The 19,887-nt window shown below is 49.8% G+C and overlaps 1 protein-coding gene across 1 annotated transcript in view; it reads left to right on the forward strand.

Moving 5' to 3' along the window:
* The first annotated feature begins 4,110 nt into the window (after positions 1–4,110).
* KIF3C (kinesin family member 3C) overlaps positions 4,111–19,887 on the forward strand; it is a 36,724-nt gene continuing 20,947 nt past the window's right edge. Inside the window, exon 1 of the mRNA XM_006732867.3 lies at positions 4,111–6,478. Coding sequence (XP_006732930.1) covers positions 4,943–6,478 — 1,536 coding nt within the window. The 5' untranslated portion in view covers positions 4,111–4,942. The remainder of the gene's footprint in view (positions 6,479–19,887) is intronic.

Raw genomic sequence — 19,887 nt, forward strand, 5'->3', positions numbered from 1 at the left:
TGGGGAGTCAAAGAAGTCTTCCCAGAAGAGGTGATATTCATACAGGGCTTTCATTTATTTCATTTATTTATAAAAATATTTCCTGAGCACATGCTGTGTGCCAGGAACTGGACTAGTCATGATGGATACAAGAATGAACAAAACAGAGGCACCTGACTGGCTCAATTGATGGAGCATGCAACTCTTGATCTCAGGGTCGTGAGTTTGAGCCCCACATTGGGCATAGAGTTTACTTAGAAAAAAAAAAGAAAATGAATGAAACAGTCATGTTATATCTTCACAGAACAAGAAAAGTGGGCAAATAATTATTTAATTACAATTATGCTAAGTTCTATGAAAGAAAGTGCAGGGAACAATAAGAACATATTACAAAGGGATATAAACTAGGTGGGAAAGTCAAGAGATATATCCTAAGGAATTGACATTCAAACTAAGAGCTGAAGGATGAAGAGCAGATATCTAGGTAAAGATGGTGAGGATAAATGTTCTATGTAGCAGAAACAGGCCCTGTGTAAAGGCCCTGCAGTAGGAAGATAGAAGGGAGCTGAAGAAGGCCATTGTAACTAGAGCCCAGGGAGCAAGGGAAGAGTGGCATGAGATGTGACAGGAGATATGGCAGCTACCAGACTGTATAGGTCTTAGGGGGCTACATTCATGATTTGGACTTAATAGCAGTGAAGAGCATTAAGAGGTTTTAAGCGTGGGGTGACATGATCAGACATGTGTTTTTAAAAGATTACTTTGTAAAGAATGGATGAGTGGAAGCAAGAGCATATCTAGTGAGACCAGACTGGAGGCCATTGTGGGATGCCAGGCCAGACAAGATGGTGGCTTGGGTCATGATATTGGCTGTGGAAGTGGAGAAGAAGTTAATAGATCTGACAAATATTAAGGAAGTTGAATTGATAGGATTTGGTGTTTAGAGGGATATATGGAGGGTTGGGGAAGAGCTGCTTATAGAGCTAGGGATCATTCTTGGAGGACAAAGTTTGGAAGGGAAGATGATGAGTTCAGTGAAAACAAATAGAATTTTAAGCACATGGGAGCCATCCAAGTGGCTATGTCCATTAGAGAATTGGATATATACATAGATAGATATAGATTTGGAGCTCAGAGAAGCCTGGGCTGGAATACCAATTTAGGAATCATTTAGACATTAATTGAAGCCATGAGCTGTGGTGATCATTATCGGGTGACATTGCAAGAAAAAGAGGGCTTAGGACCTTAATGAACACCATTTAATGTTGGAGTTGAATGAGGTCAGTTAGTTAGGAAGACTGAAACTGAGCAATCAGAACTCATGAGAGCTGGAGGAGGAAACCCAGAAAAGTGTAGGGTATTGAAAACCCTGAGAATTTGCTAAAGAAGGAAGAAATGGGTTATGTCAAAGGCTCCTATTGAAAAGGGCCCACTAGAAATGGCACCTTGAAGTTACTGATATCCTTGGCAAGAGGAATCTCTATTGAGCAGTGGTTGTAGAAGCTATATGGAGTTGCAGAACGAATAGGTGAGGCTGTGTAGACAGGAACAAAGTTAGGAGAACGTTGCAGACAGAGATGCAGTATGAGCAAAGGCATATGGAGGCCCCCCAAATTATGGTGTGTTTGTAGGACTTCAAGCAAACCCAAGTGGCCAGAGACTTGAGTATGGAACAAGGAGAAGGAAGGAAGAATGGCTGACAAAGATGCTGAAAAGAGAAACACAGGATGTGAATAACCTTGAATATGAAGGACAAAAGGAAGGAAAACTATGATTTCTTGAATGCCTTCTACATCATGGGAGTTTTTACATTATCTCACTGAATACTCATGTAAACCCTGTGAGTAATGGCAGAATTCTTGTCTTCATTTTTCCCACTGAGAAAATAAGTTATTCAGAGAAGTTTTACTTTACTGAGGATCATACATCTTGTGAGCAATGGAATTCCAGTCTCCTTCCCATGCAGAAGGATCTGGGCAAGTGTCTTGCCAGCTGGTGGTATCAAGTGGGAAAACGGGGCCAGAATCCCTTTCATCCAGCAGCTCCATGGTGTCCATGAGTTAGCCAAAGCAGAGAAAGGGTAGTCCAACAACCAAAGCCAAATGCAACAAGAAAATGGTCCAAAAGCCAAATGGTTGGTCCATCCAGAAGTCAGGTTGCCAGAGCCAAGAAAGGTTAGTCTACAAAGCCAAAACCCCACCCAGTAATTGGCCCAAAAGCCAAGTTAATCACAAGCTGCAGAGCTTGATCAAAGAGAGGGTTGAGGAAAGCCAGGACACTTCACAAGTAGGCAAGCCACCAGCTCAGCCTCAAGCTTCTGGTCTACCAGAATGAGATAAAGGACCTGCCCTGCAGGTCCTGGGGATTTGAAGATGGGGAGGAGGTGAAGAACTAAACCAAAAGGTCCCCTAGAGAATAACATGATCGGAAATGTTTTGTGCAAAGATTCTTCTGGTGTCTCTGTGGAGAGGGACCTTGAGGTTTCAGATAACACTACCTCCTCAGTCTGGATCTCAGAGAGGAAGGACAACTCAGGCTCAGTCCACAGATGCAACTGCCCTCTGCAGAGTAGAACATAGGTAGGATACTGGCTCGGTCCTTGGACTTGAGGAATTATACCTGATTTGTATCCTAGAGGAAAAATACCCCCAAAGAGGAACACCAAACAAGGACAGGACCTGGTCTATCAAGGATACTCAAGAAAGTGAGAGCTGTTAGGCAAACCAAGCCAGGCCACAAGCATGTATTAAGGGCTTACTTAAAAATAAGTCTTCTCAGGGACACCTGGGTGGCTCAATGGGTGGAGCATGTGGCTCTTGATCTCCGGTAGTGAGTTTGAATCCCATGTTGGGTGTAGAGATTACTCAAAAATAAAATTTGAAAAAAAAAAAAAAGTCTTCTCATTGGCAAAATAGTTTATTCATCGTTTCATTTGAGTCTCACAGCCACTGCACAGAGTGTTATTCCTCTCCCCCTCTCCAACAGTTTTATTTTTTTTAAAGATTTTTATTTATTTATTTATTTATTTATTTATTTATTTATTTATTTATTTATTTAACTTAGGGAGGGGAGGAGCAGAGGGAGAGGGACAAGCAGACTCCCTGCTGAGCCCCGAGCAGATGGGGGCTCCCCCCAGGACCTTGAGATCATGACCTGAGCCAAAATCAAGAGTTGGAGGCTTAACTGACTGAGCCACCAAGGCGCCCTCTAATTGTTTTAAACAGATGAGAAAATTGAGGCTAGAGCAAGGTTAAGAGATTGCCCAAAGTCACACCGCTGGATGGAGATGAGAAGTGCAAGTTGAACCCAAGTTTTGTTTTATGCAAATTCTGTGTCTCTTTCTGCTACGGAAAAGAAATTGATCAGGGGAGGCGCCCCAGAGGAGGAAGTGCCGGAACTGCGCCATTGGCAGGCCACCAAATGTAGAAGGGTGACAGCTCCCTCTGGGCAAAGGCACAAGGATGCAACACGGCACAGCCAGTTAAGAAAACAAAACACGGTTCTCAGAATGTGAGCTCCTTGCGGACAAGAGGTCCAGCTCCTAGAATGGGGCCTGGGGCTCAACAGGCGCCGGGTAACTGTTTGAAGGAATGAATGTCTGGAACGCAGGTTCTCTGTGGAAGAGTACCTGGAACGGAGGCTGGGAAATTAGGCCGGGGTCAGAAGATGGAGGGGCTTGTATACAATATGGAAGGCTAGAGGAAGAGGAGGGAAGGGGACCCGGGTGCATGTGCAGAGAAGACGTGAGGAGAGAATCAGCTGGAAGGTGGTTCCAGGAGACAAGAGCAAGGCCAGAAGTATACAGGCTAGGGAAACGGAAGGGCAGAGTCAAGAAACATTCAGGAGTCGAGGTGCCTAGCAACGCTCTGAAGGGAAGGGGTGACATGCACACGTCCGCAGGCTGAAAGGCAGGAGCAGTGGAGAGATGGAGGACGGTGCCTTTGGAGGGAACAAGTGTGGGTGGTGGATACCCCCGTCCCAGGTAGGCTGCAACCTCAGCAGTCCCTCGTAGGCTGCGTGCCAGAGAGGGAGGGACCTCCCGGACTGGAGAAGGCATCAGCAACCTGCCAGAACCGGGTTAACAAAGGCAGGACTACAATTCCCAGCATGCTCGGGCCCAGTGGGGTGACGGCGGGCGGTGGCTGCGCCGCACCCGCCCGGTGGGCGCGGGACCTGGGTCGGCACCCGAGCCTGTCATTCCGGAGGGGCCTGCGGGGGTGCGAGCGGGCGATGCACCCCTGTCCCCAGCGCAGCGGCCGCGCCGGGCTCGCGCCTCCCGCGCCGCGGCCCCGCCCCTTGCCCCACCCCAGCCGGGCGGCTTAGCTGGGGCCGCAGCGCGGCGGCAACATCACTCTCGCCGCCGCTGCTCCGCCCCATCCCCTTCTGTTTTTCTCTCTCATTCTCCGGTGGCAGCGGCGGGGAAGGTGGCAGCAGGGGCAGCAGCAGCCGCGCTGGCTGCAATGAATGATCCCCCAGCGCGGGGGGAGGACTCCAGGTGAGCCTCTGCCCTCGGGAGGGCCGGGACCCCCGGCCGCCCAGGACCGGCAGCCCCCGCCATGGATCCCTAGAAGAGGAGGAGGAGAAGACAGCTTCGCCGCCCACCCCCATCCCATTTTCCTCTTCCTTTATCTCATTGTTGCCGTCGCTGTTTACGGCAGCGCTCCCTCTGCCCCAGCATGGGGCGGGCTCCGGGCACTGCCATTCGGCCGGCGCGGCTGCCGGGGGGTTCTGCCTAATTCTCCCCTGCCCGACCGGTGCAGCGAGGACCCGAGAGCGGTGGAGGCCCGGACTGCAGCGGCGGCGGCGGGGCCACCTCCCAGCATCCCCACCCTAGGAGGCTGCTTGCGGATTGAAGAGCGGCGCCTGGGGGCTGGGCTGGCCCCGCTGATCCGGACCTAGGGAGGACAGCAGGACCGCCCAGGCTGCGGAGGGGCCCGGGGGGCAGGAAGGACAGAGCAGCAAGATGGCCAGTAAAACCAAGGCCAGCGAGGCCCTGAAGGTGGTGGCCCGGTGCCGCCCCCTCAGCCGGAAGGAGGAGGCTGCCGGTCACGAGCAGATCCTGACCATGGACGTGAAACTGGGCCAGGTGACCCTGCGGAACCCCCGCGCTGCCCCAGGGGAGCTGCCCAAGTCCTTCACCTTTGATGCTGTTTATGATGCCAGCTCCAAGCAGGCGGACTTATATGATGAAACCGTGAGGCCCCTGGTAGACTCGGTGCTTCAGGGTTTCAATGGCACGGTGTTTGCCTATGGCCAGACGGGCACCGGCAAGACCTACACCATGCAGGGGACCTGGGTGGAGCCCGAGCTGCGCGGGGTCATCCCCAATGCCTTTGAGCATATCTTCACCCACATCTCTCGCTCCCAGAACCAGCAGTACCTGGTCCGGGCCTCCTACCTGGAGATCTACCAGGAGGAGATCCGGGACCTGCTCTCCAAGGAGCCTGGCAAGAGGCTAGAACTGAAGGAGAACCCGGAGACCGGTGTCTACATCAAGGACCTCTCCTCCTTCGTCACCAAGAATGTCAAGGAGATCGAGCACGTGATGAACCTGGGGAACCAGACCCGGGCGGTGGGCAGCACACACATGAATGAGGTCAGCTCCCGCTCCCATGCCATCTTCGTCATCACCGTGGAGTGCAGCGAGCGGGGCTCAGATGGCCAGGACCACATCCGTGTGGGCAAGCTCAACCTGGTGGACCTGGCCGGCAGTGAGAGGCAGAACAAGGCCGGCCCCAACTCCGCCGGAGGGGCGGGCACACAGCCCGCGAGTAGTGGCAGCGGTGGAGGTGGTGGTGGAGGTGGAGAGAGGCCTAAGGAAGCCTCCAAAATCAACCTCTCACTGTCTGCCCTGGGCAACGTGATCGCTGCTCTGGCGGGCAACAGGAGCACCCACATCCCCTACCGGGACTCCAAGCTGACCCGGCTGCTCCAAGACTCTCTGGGGGGGAACGCCAAGACCATCATGGTGGCCACTCTGGGTCCGGCTTCTCACAGCTACGACGAGAGCCTCTCCACCCTGCGCTTTGCCAACAGGGCCAAGAACATCAAGAACAAGCCCCGGGTGAACGAGGACCCCAAGGACACGCTGCTGCGGGAGTTCCAGGAGGAGATCGCCCGCCTGAAGGCCCAGCTGGAGAAGAAGGGGATGCTGGGAAAGCGGCTCCGGAGGAAGAGCAGCCGCAGGAAGAAGGCTGTGTCGGCCCCGGCTGGGTACCCTGAGGGGCCGGTGATCGAGGCCTGGGTGGCTGAAGAGGAGGATGACAACAACAACAACCACCGCCCGCCCCAGCCCATCCTGGAGTCAGCCTTGGATAAGAACATGGAGAATTACCTGCAGGAGCAGAAGGAGCGCCTGGAGGAGGAGAAGGCGGCCATCCAGGATGACCGCAGCCTGGTGAGCGAGGAGAAGCAGAAGCTGTTGGAGGAAAAGGAGAAGATGCTAGAAGATCTAAGGCGGGAGCAGCAGGCCACAGAGCTGCTTGCGGCCAAGTACAAGGTAAGGACCCCAGACGGCAGGGGTACTCCAGAGGTGGCCAGGGGGATCTGGGCTGGCAGGCTTTTCTTTGAGGGTCTATGATCTGACCTGAAGCGAGGTGTCCTCCCTCGGCATAACACACTTGCCCTCCTGCCAGATACTCCCCTGGAGCAGCCGGGCAAATAAATCCCTGCGATTCCCGGCTGCCGGGCGGAGCCTCCCAGGAGCACTTAGGGGGACAGACAAACCACACACACACACACACACATATACATACACGAAGCAAAGCAGGCAGGTGGTCTTTCAAGCCAATGAGCTTGGGCTGACCTGACCCACAGCCTGTCTGTCTCTGCTGGTGGCCCTCTGGATCGGGTCCACAGGATGACCAGGCAAGTCCTCGGCCTCATTTGGGTGTGGGTTCTCTTGCATGGCCGCTCCCCTGGGACTTCCTCCCCCTGTAGCACCTTTACACCTCCCACCATTTTAATAGTATCTGACATTTGGATAGCACTTCCCAATCTACCAAATGCCCCACAGCCATGATCTCATTTGATCCTTAGTCATCCAGGGTACTGGTTCTTAAATCCCCGTTTTGTAGGGGAGGAACTGAGGCTCAGAGGTGACATGACCAAGCTTCCATCCTACCAGGCAGCAGAGCGGAGCTGAAGCACATGGACCTTGTGCTCTTTCGGTACTTGGGTGGCAAGGAGGAACTAGGCATGGATCCCACTCCCCACGAAAGCAGTCCTTGGGACCCATGCAGGGCCCAGTGCTTGGGAGCATTAGGAAGGAGATTCAGAGATCACAGAGAGGGGAGGCCAGAGCACTGGGCTCTACCCTGGAGAACCAGAGTCTAGGCCTAGCTATTCTATCGCTCATCGAGTGACCTTGTGTAAGCTGCTTCCTCCTTTCCTGAAGCCTCAGTTTCCCTTTTTGTAAAATTGAGGTGGCCTGGGTGATCTCTGAAGCTCTTCCAACCTGAGAAGCAAACTGGCCCCCACACCCAGGCCTCATCCCGGGAAGATCTAATTTCCCACTGCCCTGAGAGCTATCCGGCCATCCTGAGCTGTTCCCTTCCTGATGGGGGCCCCCTAGGCCCAAGGTGGGGCTAAGCTACAGAGGCCCCTGCCAGGCACAGCCACAGACCTGTTAAATTTCATTGCTGCAGATACCACAACTCAGTGTTCCAGGCATTTCCAGGCCCCTGGATTCCTCAACGCTGAGGGTTAGAGGAAGGACACAGGGAACCAGGAGCTGATCACTTGCTGGAGAGAACAAAACATTGCTATTTTTTTATGCCCTCTCAGGAGTGTGGGCTGGGGAGCAGGGAACCCAGCCTGGGGAGGGAGAGCGGCAGTTGCTGGGAAGCCGGGCAGATGAGCTGTATGCCATTGTCTATGTTATGGGAATGTGCTGCTGCATCAGGGGCTCTGGCCTTGCATCTTTAATATTTAATTCACCTCCATGAGCTCAGCAAGGGTTCTGCTGGGGTGCTTCCTCAAAGAATGGCTCAGGGGCCTGGCACCTTTGGGGCCATCCAGGGAGAAGCAAGATGTTAGCCGAATAGTTAGACTCAGCCCTCCCTCGGAGGAAAGGAATCCAGGCAATCTGGTGCTTTCCACTGGGAAATCTTACATGGGCAATCTGTCATTGGCTTCATTACCAAGAGTACCCCCTTCCCCCTTCCTTGCCTTCTCCACCGTCATTCCCCTTAAAGCTGGGAGGTAGTAGAAGCTAAGGTAGTGCAGAAGCACACTTCAGCCCTGAGGAAATGGGTAGAGGGGTTGGTGTGAAGGATCCAGCAGATCCTTCCCATTGGGAACAATGGGATCTCCCACTGTGGGCAACTGACTGGCTCCCTCAGTAAGATTCTTGGATCTAAGGCAATGGGGGGCACAGATAATAGGACAGTCAAGAATTCAGGGCAGCTAGCACCAGATTTCTTGCACTGGAGGCATGGTCCACAGAACGTTTCTCCTTAGAGCTGGCAGGGGCCTTGGGAAACTGAGGCCTGGACTTGCCCAGGGCCACGCAGTTGAGTTAAGGAGGTCCCAGACTCTTCATGCTTGATCCAACCTCTTTCCATTACACCACAGTCCTGATGTTACCTGTGCTACTTGATAATCAGAATAATTCATTTTTATGTAACACTTTGACATCTTCATCACAAGCAACCCCAAGAGATGGGTATTCCTGTCCCCGTTTGACAGTTAGGAACACCAAGACTGGGGAGCTGGAGTGACTATCTCCGTGCCCCCGGGCTGAGAAGTGGTGGTGGAGCGGGGACTGGGACCCGGGGCTCCTCATGCTCCCAGACCCGTGCTCTTCCCAAGTCCTCACCATCCCTCCATGTTTGCTCAGTGTGTGACTCAGGGCAAAGGCCTTTGCCTCTCTAGACCTCAGGTTTCTATTCTCCTAATGAGGAGAAGTCTGACATATCTCCCTGGGGACTGGGTGAAATGGTCATTATGTGCCAGGCTCTTAGACATTAGTGAAGGGGGCGGGTGGCTGGGAAATTCCAGGAGGGGAATGAATCTGTATCCTGTGACTTCTTGTCACACCCAGCCCAGGACAAACAGCAACAAGCAGCTCAGAGTGGAGCCCGGACAGAGGACCCCAACCCAACCTCTTTGTATCCCCAGGGCACTGCCTGGTTCGGTGTTGGATCTTTCTAGGATGGAGGAAACGATTTGAGGGCTCTTGAGGGATCACAGGGTAAAGAGGGGAGGAGCACGTTAGAGATAATCCCAGGACTGCCTATTTCACAGGTTTGTGCCCAAGATTAAATGAGATCATTAGTGGGAGAGCATTTGAAGTAAGTTGAAAGTACCAAATAAATGGAGGAGCATTAGCAGCGACAGGGTGGCCTCTGTCAGTCAAGCAGGGGTCCAGTGATCTGGGGGACTGACATCTTTGTTGTTAGCTTGACTCTTTTCTCCCCCTCCCCCGGCCAATCCCAGCTGCCTCGCCCTAACCCTACAGCTCCGGAAGCAGAACCGGGCCAGAAAGATCTAGGAGAACTCAGAAGACGGGAGCTTGGATCCCTCCTGGAAATTAACTGAGCTTTTGCTCCCCATCTGCAACACACTTCTCCGGTTCCCACTTCTGAGCTCCCCGAATCGCCTCCCCCCCATTCCCTTCTTCCGGTTCACACCACCCTCTGGGGGCAACTAGGCCATAGCTGGTATGACCTACTGCCCTCATTCACTCTCTGACTCATCTTACAGTCTAGCTCGCCTGCTTCCCCTGCCCGCCACCTCCAGGCTCCCTGTTGCCTTTGTTCTCCCCTCACTGTGTACAAACACCATGCCTGTCTCCTTGGAGTCTCCTTTCATCTCTCCTTCCATATTCACTGTGGGCCCCACGGGATGTGAGGGTGTGCAAATGTGTGCGGGCTCGGGATTGTGATCAGTGCCCGGTTTCTCACTAATCATTAGCAACCCTTCCTTGAGTCGTATCCCCAGGGGGCTTGATAGCATGTGAGGCCTGTGAGGAAGGGGGTGCAGGGAAAGTCAACTGAACAACTGAGGCTGTAGCTCAAATGTTTGTGCACAGTGCACGGACCGCAGTGAGGACCGGTGAAAGCGTGCAGATGGGCTGGGAGAAGGCCCACTTTTCGTTGTGCAAGACATTTTTTTAAATGACTGCTTTAATTTTGAACCCAGTTTTTTGAGGGATTGGACCAAGTGATTTCTACAACTTTGATCATAGATGGTTAGAAGGAAAGAAGAGTGTCTAGGGGAGGTCAGGGCTGCAGATGGCACAAAACGCAGGTTCCAACTGAAGAGAGGAGTGGAAGAGGCCCCGCCTGTTGATCCCCTCATAAGTAGGTCTGGAGGGAGAAGAGCAGGCGGGTCTTGGCCGGAGCCCAGCTCTGTCTCTGGTGGGTGTAGAAAAGAGACCCTACAGAAGTAGCCCCCACAGCCAAAGGGATGAGGTAATCGCAGAGAATACAAACTGCAGTGAATGTTTACTGTCCACTCTGTGGCTCCCTCTTCTTCCCCCCACCTCTCAGCATTGGCATTAACCATAAAAAGGTATGCAAGGAGGGAGTTTCAAGCCCCAGAAACAGCAGTAATCACAATAATGATGCTGTTTCCTTAACACTTGCTATGCGCCAAGCCCTATACTAGATATTACGTACACATGATCGAATTTAAGCCACACAAACACCTTCCAAGAACGGTGTTGTTACTCCTCCCATTTTATAGCTGAGAAAACCAAGGCCCATAGAGGCTAAGTAACTTGCCCAAGGCCTCATAGTTTGTATGTGGCAAATCTAGTTGAGCGCAGGTTGGTTTAACACAAAATGTGATTTTCTTTTATGCTTCAAGACTTGGAATATCAATTTGGGAACTGGTTGCTAGGAAGGTGGTGAAAATTGGCAGAAGCTTGTGCCGTGGAATGTGAGGTGACAAAATCCAATGAGCAGCTGGAAAAGGATCGGTGGAGTTTAAGAGCAAGCACAAGACTAGCGATGGAGATTGGAGGCCCGTCTGTAGAAGAGAGCTCAAATGAGACCCATGCCCTCTGTTGTTGACACTCTCCCTCTAGTAAATGAGTTCCAGATCAGAGTCTTCCATTCTGGTCTCTCTGATGACCTTATTTTGTAGAGTGCTGTGTTCAGATCATGTGTATCAGACACAGACAGGCTTGGGTTTCATGACTTATTAGCTCTAAGACCACAGTTACCTCATCTATAAAATGAAATAATAACAGTACCAACGTCAGTGTTATTGAGAGGATTAAATGAGATAATGTTAAAGCACTTTGCACACTTCCTGGCATGTAAGCACAACTGTTTATTACTGCCAAAGGACAGTTTCACTTGGCTTCACCTTGATAAGTCAAACATACCACATTTTAGACTGACATTCAAGACCTACCAGAGACGGGCTGCCATATATCTCCTCCATCTTCCCCATCCAAGCAAGCTACTCTAATAGGAGAACCTCACAGCCAGCTGGTCTACCCCTATCTTTTGAACCTAATATGCACCTCACTGCCTTTCTGCTGATGGCACTGTTTTTATATCCTAGGTTGTCCTGGTAGCCAGGGGGTGGGAATTATGGGAGCAGACTAGGCTCAGTATAAAGAATTTCTTGACACCTAGAAATGGGCTGCTTCTAGAGATAGCAGGCTCCAAACCCTGGAAGTGCTCAAGGAGAAATGGAGTGTCAGAGTCGCTCTAAAGGGATTCATGTATCAGCAAAGCCATTACACTAGATCGTCTTTAAAGTCCCCTCCCCCTAAAAGTCCTTAATTGTTAAAAATACTATTTTTTTATTTTTAGTTTTTTTAAAAGATTTTATTTATTTGACAGAGAGAGGGAGACAGCAAGAGCGGGAACACAAGCAAGGGGAGTGGGAGAGGAAGAAGCAGGCTTCCTGCTGAACAGGTTTCCCTGGGATCATGACCTGAGCCAAAGGCAGACGCCTAACGACTGAGCCACCCAGGAGCCCTATTTTTAATTGTTTTTAAAGATTTTATTTATGTATGTATTTATTTATTTATTTATTTGTCAGAGGAAAAAGTGCACAAGCAGGGGGAGTAGCAGGCAGAGGGAGAAGCAGGCTCCCCGCTGAGCAGGGAGCCGGCTGTGCGACTGGATTCCAGGACCCCGGTATCATGACCTGAGCGGAAGGCAGATGCTTAACTAACTGAGCCACCCAGGCATCCCAAAAATACTAATTTTTTTAAAGGTTTTATTTATTTATTTGAGAGAAAGAGAAAAAACACATGGTGGGAGGAGGGTGGGGGGACAGAGGGAGAGGGAGGACAGGGAGCGGACGCGGGACTCGATCCTAGGACTCTGAGATCGTGACCTGAGCTGAAGGCAGATGGTTAGCTGACTAACCCACCCAGGTGCCCCCAAAATACTATTTTTTATGATTTTTTATTTTATTTTACTTTTTAAAAAGATTTTATTTATTTATTTGAGAGAGAGAATGAGAGAGAGAGAGCACGAGAGGGGGGAGGGTCAGAGGGAGAAGCAGACTCCCTGCTGAGCAGGGAGCCCGATGCAGGACTCGATCCTGGGACTCCAGGATCGTGACCCAAGCAGAAGGCAGTCATTTAACCAACTGAACCACCAGGCGCCCCCAAAATACTATTTTTTAGAGCAAAATATAAAATGCTCAGTTTATCTTTTTGAAAATTAAGATCAGAGGGTTTCGATTTTCATGTATGCATTCAATCAATAATAAAAAATAATTTTTCAGCTCTTTCTCATGGCCAATTAGAGAAAGACAATGAGCCGAAGAAGAGAGAAGAGAATGGGGAGAAAAACAGGGAAGAAATAGAAGGGGGCGGGGGGGGGGGGGGAAGGGGAGGGGAAAGTGGAGTCTTGAGGGCAGGGAGAAGGAGGGAGAGAGTGGGGAAGGGGGTGAACAGCAGGGATTCTGGGGAGAAGCCCGAATAGGAGAGAAAGTGCTGTAGAGGACTCATCACTGGCAGTGTGATCATTTAACAGAACTATCACGAGTTGGGGGCATTTTGTAATATAAAGATTTGACTGGCAGGAAGCATTTAAGACTAATACGTTTCCATCAGAGGTTTTGGGCTTCAAATTACGTGGAGGCTCCGCAGGCCTTTTGGTCCAGTGTTGGGTTTCTCCCAATGTGCGTTGGCTGGAGGAGTGTTATCCATTGCCCTTAGTCATCGCCAGCCCCCAGATAGCACAAGACTGGATGAAGTGGCTGTGATAATGTTCTCTTTGTGCTCTGAGGACTAGAGGAAGGGCCTGGAATTCAGCTGGAGAAGGGCACCCTTCTCTGGCCATGCCCTGCTAGCCAGTTGCACCTGGCCAGTCTTGCACACTTCTGGAGGCTTCTGGGCCTGAGAGCTGTTGAGCCAGGTGGCCTGAGAAGATAAGAAAATGGTCCCTCTTCCCACAAATGCAGCCCTTCAGCCCTGCACTCTGTGCAAGGCACACCCCTGTGCTCAGAGTTCATAGGGCACCTGCTCTTATGGTTTGGTGGATCTAGAATTGTTAATATCCTGAGAAATTCCTGGGCATTAACTCCTGGTCAGACTAAAGAGTTACTTTTTAGTTGTCTCCTTTTCCTGCCAGATGTACTCAGCAGTGGAGGACCAGGCCCTGGGCTGGTCTGTTTCTGTAGCACTAGGTAATGGACCTGCAGGCTTTCTCCTTTCTCGAGGCGAGCCTGCAGAATATTAATGGCAGCAATGGTAATGATGATGACAGCTACCATTTCTTTATTTTTTTTTATTTTAAAAATATTTGTTTATTGGGCGCCTGGGTGGCTCAGTTGGTTGGGCGACTGCCTTCGGCTCAGGTCATGATCCTGGAGTCCCGGGATCGAGTCCCGCATCGGGCTCCCTGCTCGGCGGGGAGTCTGATTCTCCCTCTGGCCCTCCCCCCTCTCATGTACTCGCTCTCTCTCATTCTCTCTCTCTCAAATAAATAAAATATTTAAAAAAAAAAAAATTTGTTTATTTATTTGAGAGAGAGTGCAAGAGTGAGAGAGCACAAGTAGGGGGGAGTGGCAGAGGGAGAGGGAGAAGCAGGCTCCCCAAGCAGGGAGCCTGACTTGGGGCTCTATCCCAGGACCCCGCAATCATGACCTGAGCCGAAGGCAGACTCTTAACCAACCGAGCCACCCAGGCGCCCCGATAGCTACCATTTCTTTAGTGCATGTCTAACACCAAGCATGCCGCTGTTTCCTTTATGTGCATTGTTTTCCTCCTCACGATAGCACCATGAAGTAGTACTATTTTAATCTCCATGTGACAAAGGAGGATCCTGAGACTCCTTAAGGAAGGAACAACCCAAGGTCACATGCCTAGGAAGTGTTAGGGCCAGAATAGCAGCCTCTGTCCGCCTGGTCCCAGAACCATGATTTTTACCTCCACACTATAATACCAGCTTCGGAAATGAAGGATTCATACCAGATCCCTGGCTAATAGGCCCCAGTGGGAGCTCTTGTCTGCTGAAATACTTAACTCAACCCATCTCTGTCCTTCCGTGTGATGCAAACCCCCAGCCTCTGACTCACCTGGCTCCATCCATTCATATAATCAACAAATCTTTTTAAGTACCCATGACCAAGAACATAAATCAGTAGTTATAGTTAACAAACTCTTCAAATTATTTAAATTTCTGGAAGGAATCATGAGAATTTACTAATAGTGGTTGTTTCTAGGAATTTTAATGGGGGAGGGGGCTTTTATTTTTCACTTTATACTTTTTTTTACTTTTATCTTTTTATTTTTATGTAAGCATGTATTACTTTGTTAAATAAAAACTAATCTAAAGAGTTTAAGGGAGAAAAAATATAAAAGAAATGTGTTAACACCTGGTTGGAAGGTTGCCTTAAAAATAATCAATAACTGGGGCGCCAGGATGGTTTATTTGGTTAAGAGTCCTACTCTTTGATTTCAGCTCAGGTTATGATCTCAGGGTCACGGGATTGAGCCCTGCGTCAGGCTCAGCATGGAGTCTGCTTCTCCCTCTCCCTCTGTTCCCCGCCCCCCCGCAGATAAATAAATAAAATCTTTTTTTAAAAATGAGTAATTGGGGCAACTGCATGACTCAGTTGGTTGAGTATCTGCCTTTGGCTCAGGTCATGGTCTCAGGGTCCTGGGATCAAGCCCCGTGTTGGGTTCTCCGCTCAGAGCCCCGCGTTGGGTTCTCCGCTCAGTGGGGAGTTTGCTTCTCCCTCTCCCTCTCTGTTCTCTCTCTCTCTCTCTCAAATAAATAGAATCTTAAAAAATAATAAATTAAAATTAAAAAATAATAAAAAATGAATAATTGAGGGAGATCCAGGATTGATAATAATTCTCAGTGATACCCAGTTATTGGCAATCCTGTGACCTTGGACAAGTCCCTTTCCCTCCCAGAGACTGTAAGAAATCATCAGTAGATGATTCCTTGCTTTCTGCACGATTTGCTGATTCACCTCAGAAGCAGCAGGTCAGGAGCCCAGGGTTAGAGGTCAGCCTGAATGTCGGGCAGTGGGAACTGAAGCAGGATGACCAAGCATTGCCCCGGAGCTACAGGCCATACGACCCCGGATGACCCACCTAAGCCCTTGGGCCCTGTGCCTAGGCTGTCAAATGCTGAGTCTGCACTTGATGCCTCCTTAGGTCTCATCCCGTTCTGACACTGTAGCACTCTATTGTCTGGCCGGAGGGAAATAGGGGAGAAGGAGGAGGGTAGGAATCAGGTCTGAGGTGCTCGTGGTTTTCTCACTGAGGTAGAGGGGCCAATTTTTTTCTTCCTGCTTTTCTCCGAGGGGCATCGAAGCACTACTGGGCATCCATACTCTGTCTAGGACAAGGCTGCAAGTGGAGTCCAGCTCACCTCACTCCCCAGCCTATACATTTCCTGATCCCAAATTGTTTCCTTCTTGATGAGAGAATTCCTAGCATTGGAGAGACCCATCATTTCTGTTGTGTTTCGAGCCAACCAAGGAGACTCAAGGCAGGAAACAGACTGGGTCTCCTGATTTCTGTTCCCCAGGACAGAGAATCACTGAAAATAGCACTCTTCTTCCCTTTACCATTGTCTCTTTTGTTTCTTTTTCCCTTACTGCTGGCTCCTTGAGATCTATAACCAGGGAGCCCCAAAAGGAGAAATAGGTCTGTGACAGTTGGAGTGGCTGTAATAAGAGAGAGAAGCAAAGATCGGTCCACTAATTGGGTTTTTTGGCTCTTTGTGATGAGTTGTGAGTACCTGTCAATCAGATACTGATTGACAAGTAACCACTGACATGTGATTGTACTTTATCACTTACCTAGTACTTTCACGTCTGTTATCCAACTCACCCTTCTTACCAAAGCCTGCAAGGTTAGTGGGTATTCTCTTCTGTTTTACAGATAAGAAAACTGAAGTCCAGGGGCTGATGCCCTAGATTTCATAGCAAATAGGGTGTACTAGCGTTCAGGCTCTCTGACATGCCCAGTGCTCTATATATCGTCCCTCTATGGAACAGCAGACGTGGCCCTTTCCCATGAGCATCCCAGGACTTAGCCTCTCTCCGGGATGCTAGCGATCCTGACAACCTCCCCCAAGCACGTGATTAACGCTCTAACCCACTCATCTCAGAGGTCCCCATAAGATGCCTCAGGTTTGGGCACCTGGGTGGCTCAGTTGGTTAAGCGACTGCCTTCGGCTCAGGTCATGATCCTGGAGTCCCAGGATTGAGTCCCGCATCGGGCTCCCTGCTCAGCGGGGGGTCTGCTTCTCCCTCTGACCCTCTTCCCTCTTGTGCTGTCTCTCATTCTCTCTCTCAAATAAATAAATAAAATCTTTAAAAAAAAAAAAAAAAGATGCCTCAGGTTCAGAAGCATCTTCAGCACAGCTCTGCCTGCTTTCGCGCACAGAGAAAGAAAGGATGCCCCGAGCTTTCCTGATGGTTCCTGAATTGGCAAAGGTGCAAATACCAAATGCTGCTGCTGTTCTCCAAGGCACCTTCCTACCTGAACCCAGGAGAAAGCTGTAGCCCAGGAAAAGGGACCCCAGTGGAATTAAGAGGCTGGTGTTCAAATATCACCTCCGCCGTTTGCTGGCTCCATAACCTGGAGTGAGTCAGTTCACCTGTCTGAATCTCGGTTTTCTTTTACGTCAAATGGGGATCATACTTGTTATCTCACATGGTTCTTAGGGTGATTAAATAGGATGATTAGTTTAAAAGGGACCTAGCCCAGCCACAGGCAACATGACAAGTTGCATCTGAGACTCCTGTCCCCTGCAGCGTGTGAGCGATTAGCTGGCTGTGGCCGAGCAGAGCCTGGCTGGCTTCTCTGTGAAATCAGACCTGATGGTATCTTCTCAGACGAATGGCTGGCTGGGCCTGGCTGTCTCCACTCCGGCTTTTCAGATCAGCACTTAATGAGTACTGGGGCCTCCTTCCTCCTCCTCCTCCTGGTCTTGCACCCCAGTTGCTCCTGGAACAGGAAGGGGTAAGCCTCTGAATATCCCAAGCTGGGTCTGTAGACTGACATGGTCCCTATAATGAGTTTGGCTATTAATTGTCACGGCAGCTGACCCGCCTCTAATACCTGGAATCGAGACCCTGATCAAATTGGGAGATTATTCGGAAAGAACATAGTCAATGTAGGAGCAGATACACGTAAAAATTCCTTAATTAGGAGACTCCAGGCTTAGACTACTCCATCTCTGGGCCTGTTTCCTAATCTGTAAAGCAAAGGGGATTGGGATCGAGGATTCGCTGAGGTCGCCTTAGTTACGCTGTGATTTGTAGTGGTCTCTCCAGAGTCAGACCACGGCCCCGGAGCTCCCTGCCCTGCTTCTTCCACCCCCACAGCTGCTGCTGGCCTTTTAGTTACACCGGACTGATTTAGAACCAGTAGGACCAAACCCAGTCCTGCCTGCAGGCCCCACCCACCTATCTTTTGCCTTGAGGGATCACGAAAGCATCATTAACTCCGGGGGCTAAGAACTCCAAGGAACTTTTCCTGGGGACTAGGACCCCTGTATTCCCAGCCCCTCTGCTTATATCCCCCAGCCTGAAGGGGGACCTAGAGATGTGAGACATCCCTGTCCCTCCCTGCCCTCCGTAGATGATAGTAAGAACAGAGATCTGAGGAAAAGGAGGAGATGGCCATGGGTATCCTCAGAAAAATGGGGAAAAATTAAAAGCAAAAGCAAAAAAAATAAACCAAACCCTGTTTCTAAGCAAAGAACTGAAGTCGTGCATGATGTATTTTAGAGCGTGGGGGTGAAGCAGACAGCATGGGTTGAGACTGGGGAGAAGGTGGGGGCTGAGACCTTGCACCTGGATTGGGGCCCACCCACAGATTTCATGCCAGGACCAGCCCCTCTTCTAGCACAAGACAGGCTCTGTCAGGCAGGCTTGGCTGATAGTGTGGGCTAGGCAAGTGGGCAAGCCTTGGCGAGTCACCAGAAAGGCAAATTCAGTTGTCATTCAGACCACGTCTGCGCTGGGTCTCAGCAGGACTAGTAGAGAAGCATAGGGGCAGTGGACAGATGGAATAGGGTGATACTGGACAGTCAGACAGCATCCAGAATTCTCTTCATGGAGCCCAGGACCCAGCCAGAAGGAGAGATCCTGAAGCAGAGTTCCAGGTCCAAGGAGGGGATCTAACCTGTAGGCCGATGAGCCAGAACCAACAGAGAGAAACTTGTCCTGAGGATCATGTCGTGGGGGTGGGGAGAGGCTTAGAACTTGGAGGCCCTGGTAGTCTTGGCTGATACATCAGATTCCAGGCCTGATTGGCAGCTCAAATCCCGCCTGACTGTGTCCAAATGGGTTTCTTGAATCCAGAATTTTGAATGAGAAGAGCATGGGACTAGGTGTGGGTAGCTGGAGAAGGTGGAGGCTGAACAAAGAATTGTTTGAATCAGAGGTCTGTCTCCCTACTTAAAAATCACCAAGAGGGGCGCCTGGGTGGCTCAGTCAGTTGAGTGTCAAATCCGTAAAAAAAAAATTTTTTAAAAATCACCAAGAAAAAAAATAATGTAAAAAATGCATAAAGGGGTATGTTGTGAAAGGAGAGATCAGATCTCCACAAGTCCACCTCAAAGGTACAGAGAATATAAAATCAATGGGGAGGCTCAATTTTATATCTATTATTATAGCAAATTTTTAAAATAATGATAATCATGCCTATGACACTATAATAAAAGGTGTTCCATTATTTATTGCTGGCAGTAATTTAAGTGGTATAATCTTTTTTTTTTTTTAAGATTTTATTTATTTATTTGAAAGAGCGTGAGCGAGAGAGCACAAGCAGGGAGAGCAGCAGAGGGAGAGGGAGAAGCAGACTTCCTGCTGAGCAGGGAGCCCAATGTAGGGCTCAATCCCAGGACCCTGAGATCATGACCTGAGCCAAAGGCAGCCGAAGGCACCCCGAAGTGATATAATCTGTTAGAAAGGAAACTTGGCAATATGTTCTAAGATAAATAAAATGTTTATAATCCTTCATCAGATCCTGAAATTTCCTTCTAAGAAAGTCATCTAGGGGAGCCTGGGTGGTTCAGTCAGTTAAGCATCTGCCTTTTGCCCAGGTTGTGATCCCAGGGTTCTGGGATCAAGCCCTACATCAGGCGCTCTGCTCAGTGGGGAGCCTGCTTCTCCCTCTGCCTCTGCTGCTCCCCCTGCTTGTGTGTGCTCTTTCTCTCTCTGTCAAATAAATAAAATCTTAAAAAAAAAAAGTCATCTAAAAAAAATTATATGTACAAGGGTGGTTTTTTTTACAAGGGTGTTTATTGTAAACATTGTACACAACCAAAATATCTTCTCATAGGGGTTAATCAAGTATATTTAAATTATCCACTGTAAATATTATGCAACCATTAAGTTTACAGTCATAAACCTTATGGAAGTAATAGGAAATTCTGGAGAGATTTGATAAAATGGAAATAGCAGGACATGAGCTTATATTTATACCGTATGTATCGGTGTGAAAAAATGATGTGTGCA

This window comes from Leptonychotes weddellii, chromosome 10, assembly GCF_054177405.1.
Source record: "Leptonychotes weddellii isolate Sample4059 chromosome 10, ASM5417740v2, whole genome shotgun sequence".
Classification (NCBI taxonomy): domain Eukaryota; kingdom Metazoa; phylum Chordata; class Mammalia; order Carnivora; family Phocidae; genus Leptonychotes; species Leptonychotes weddellii.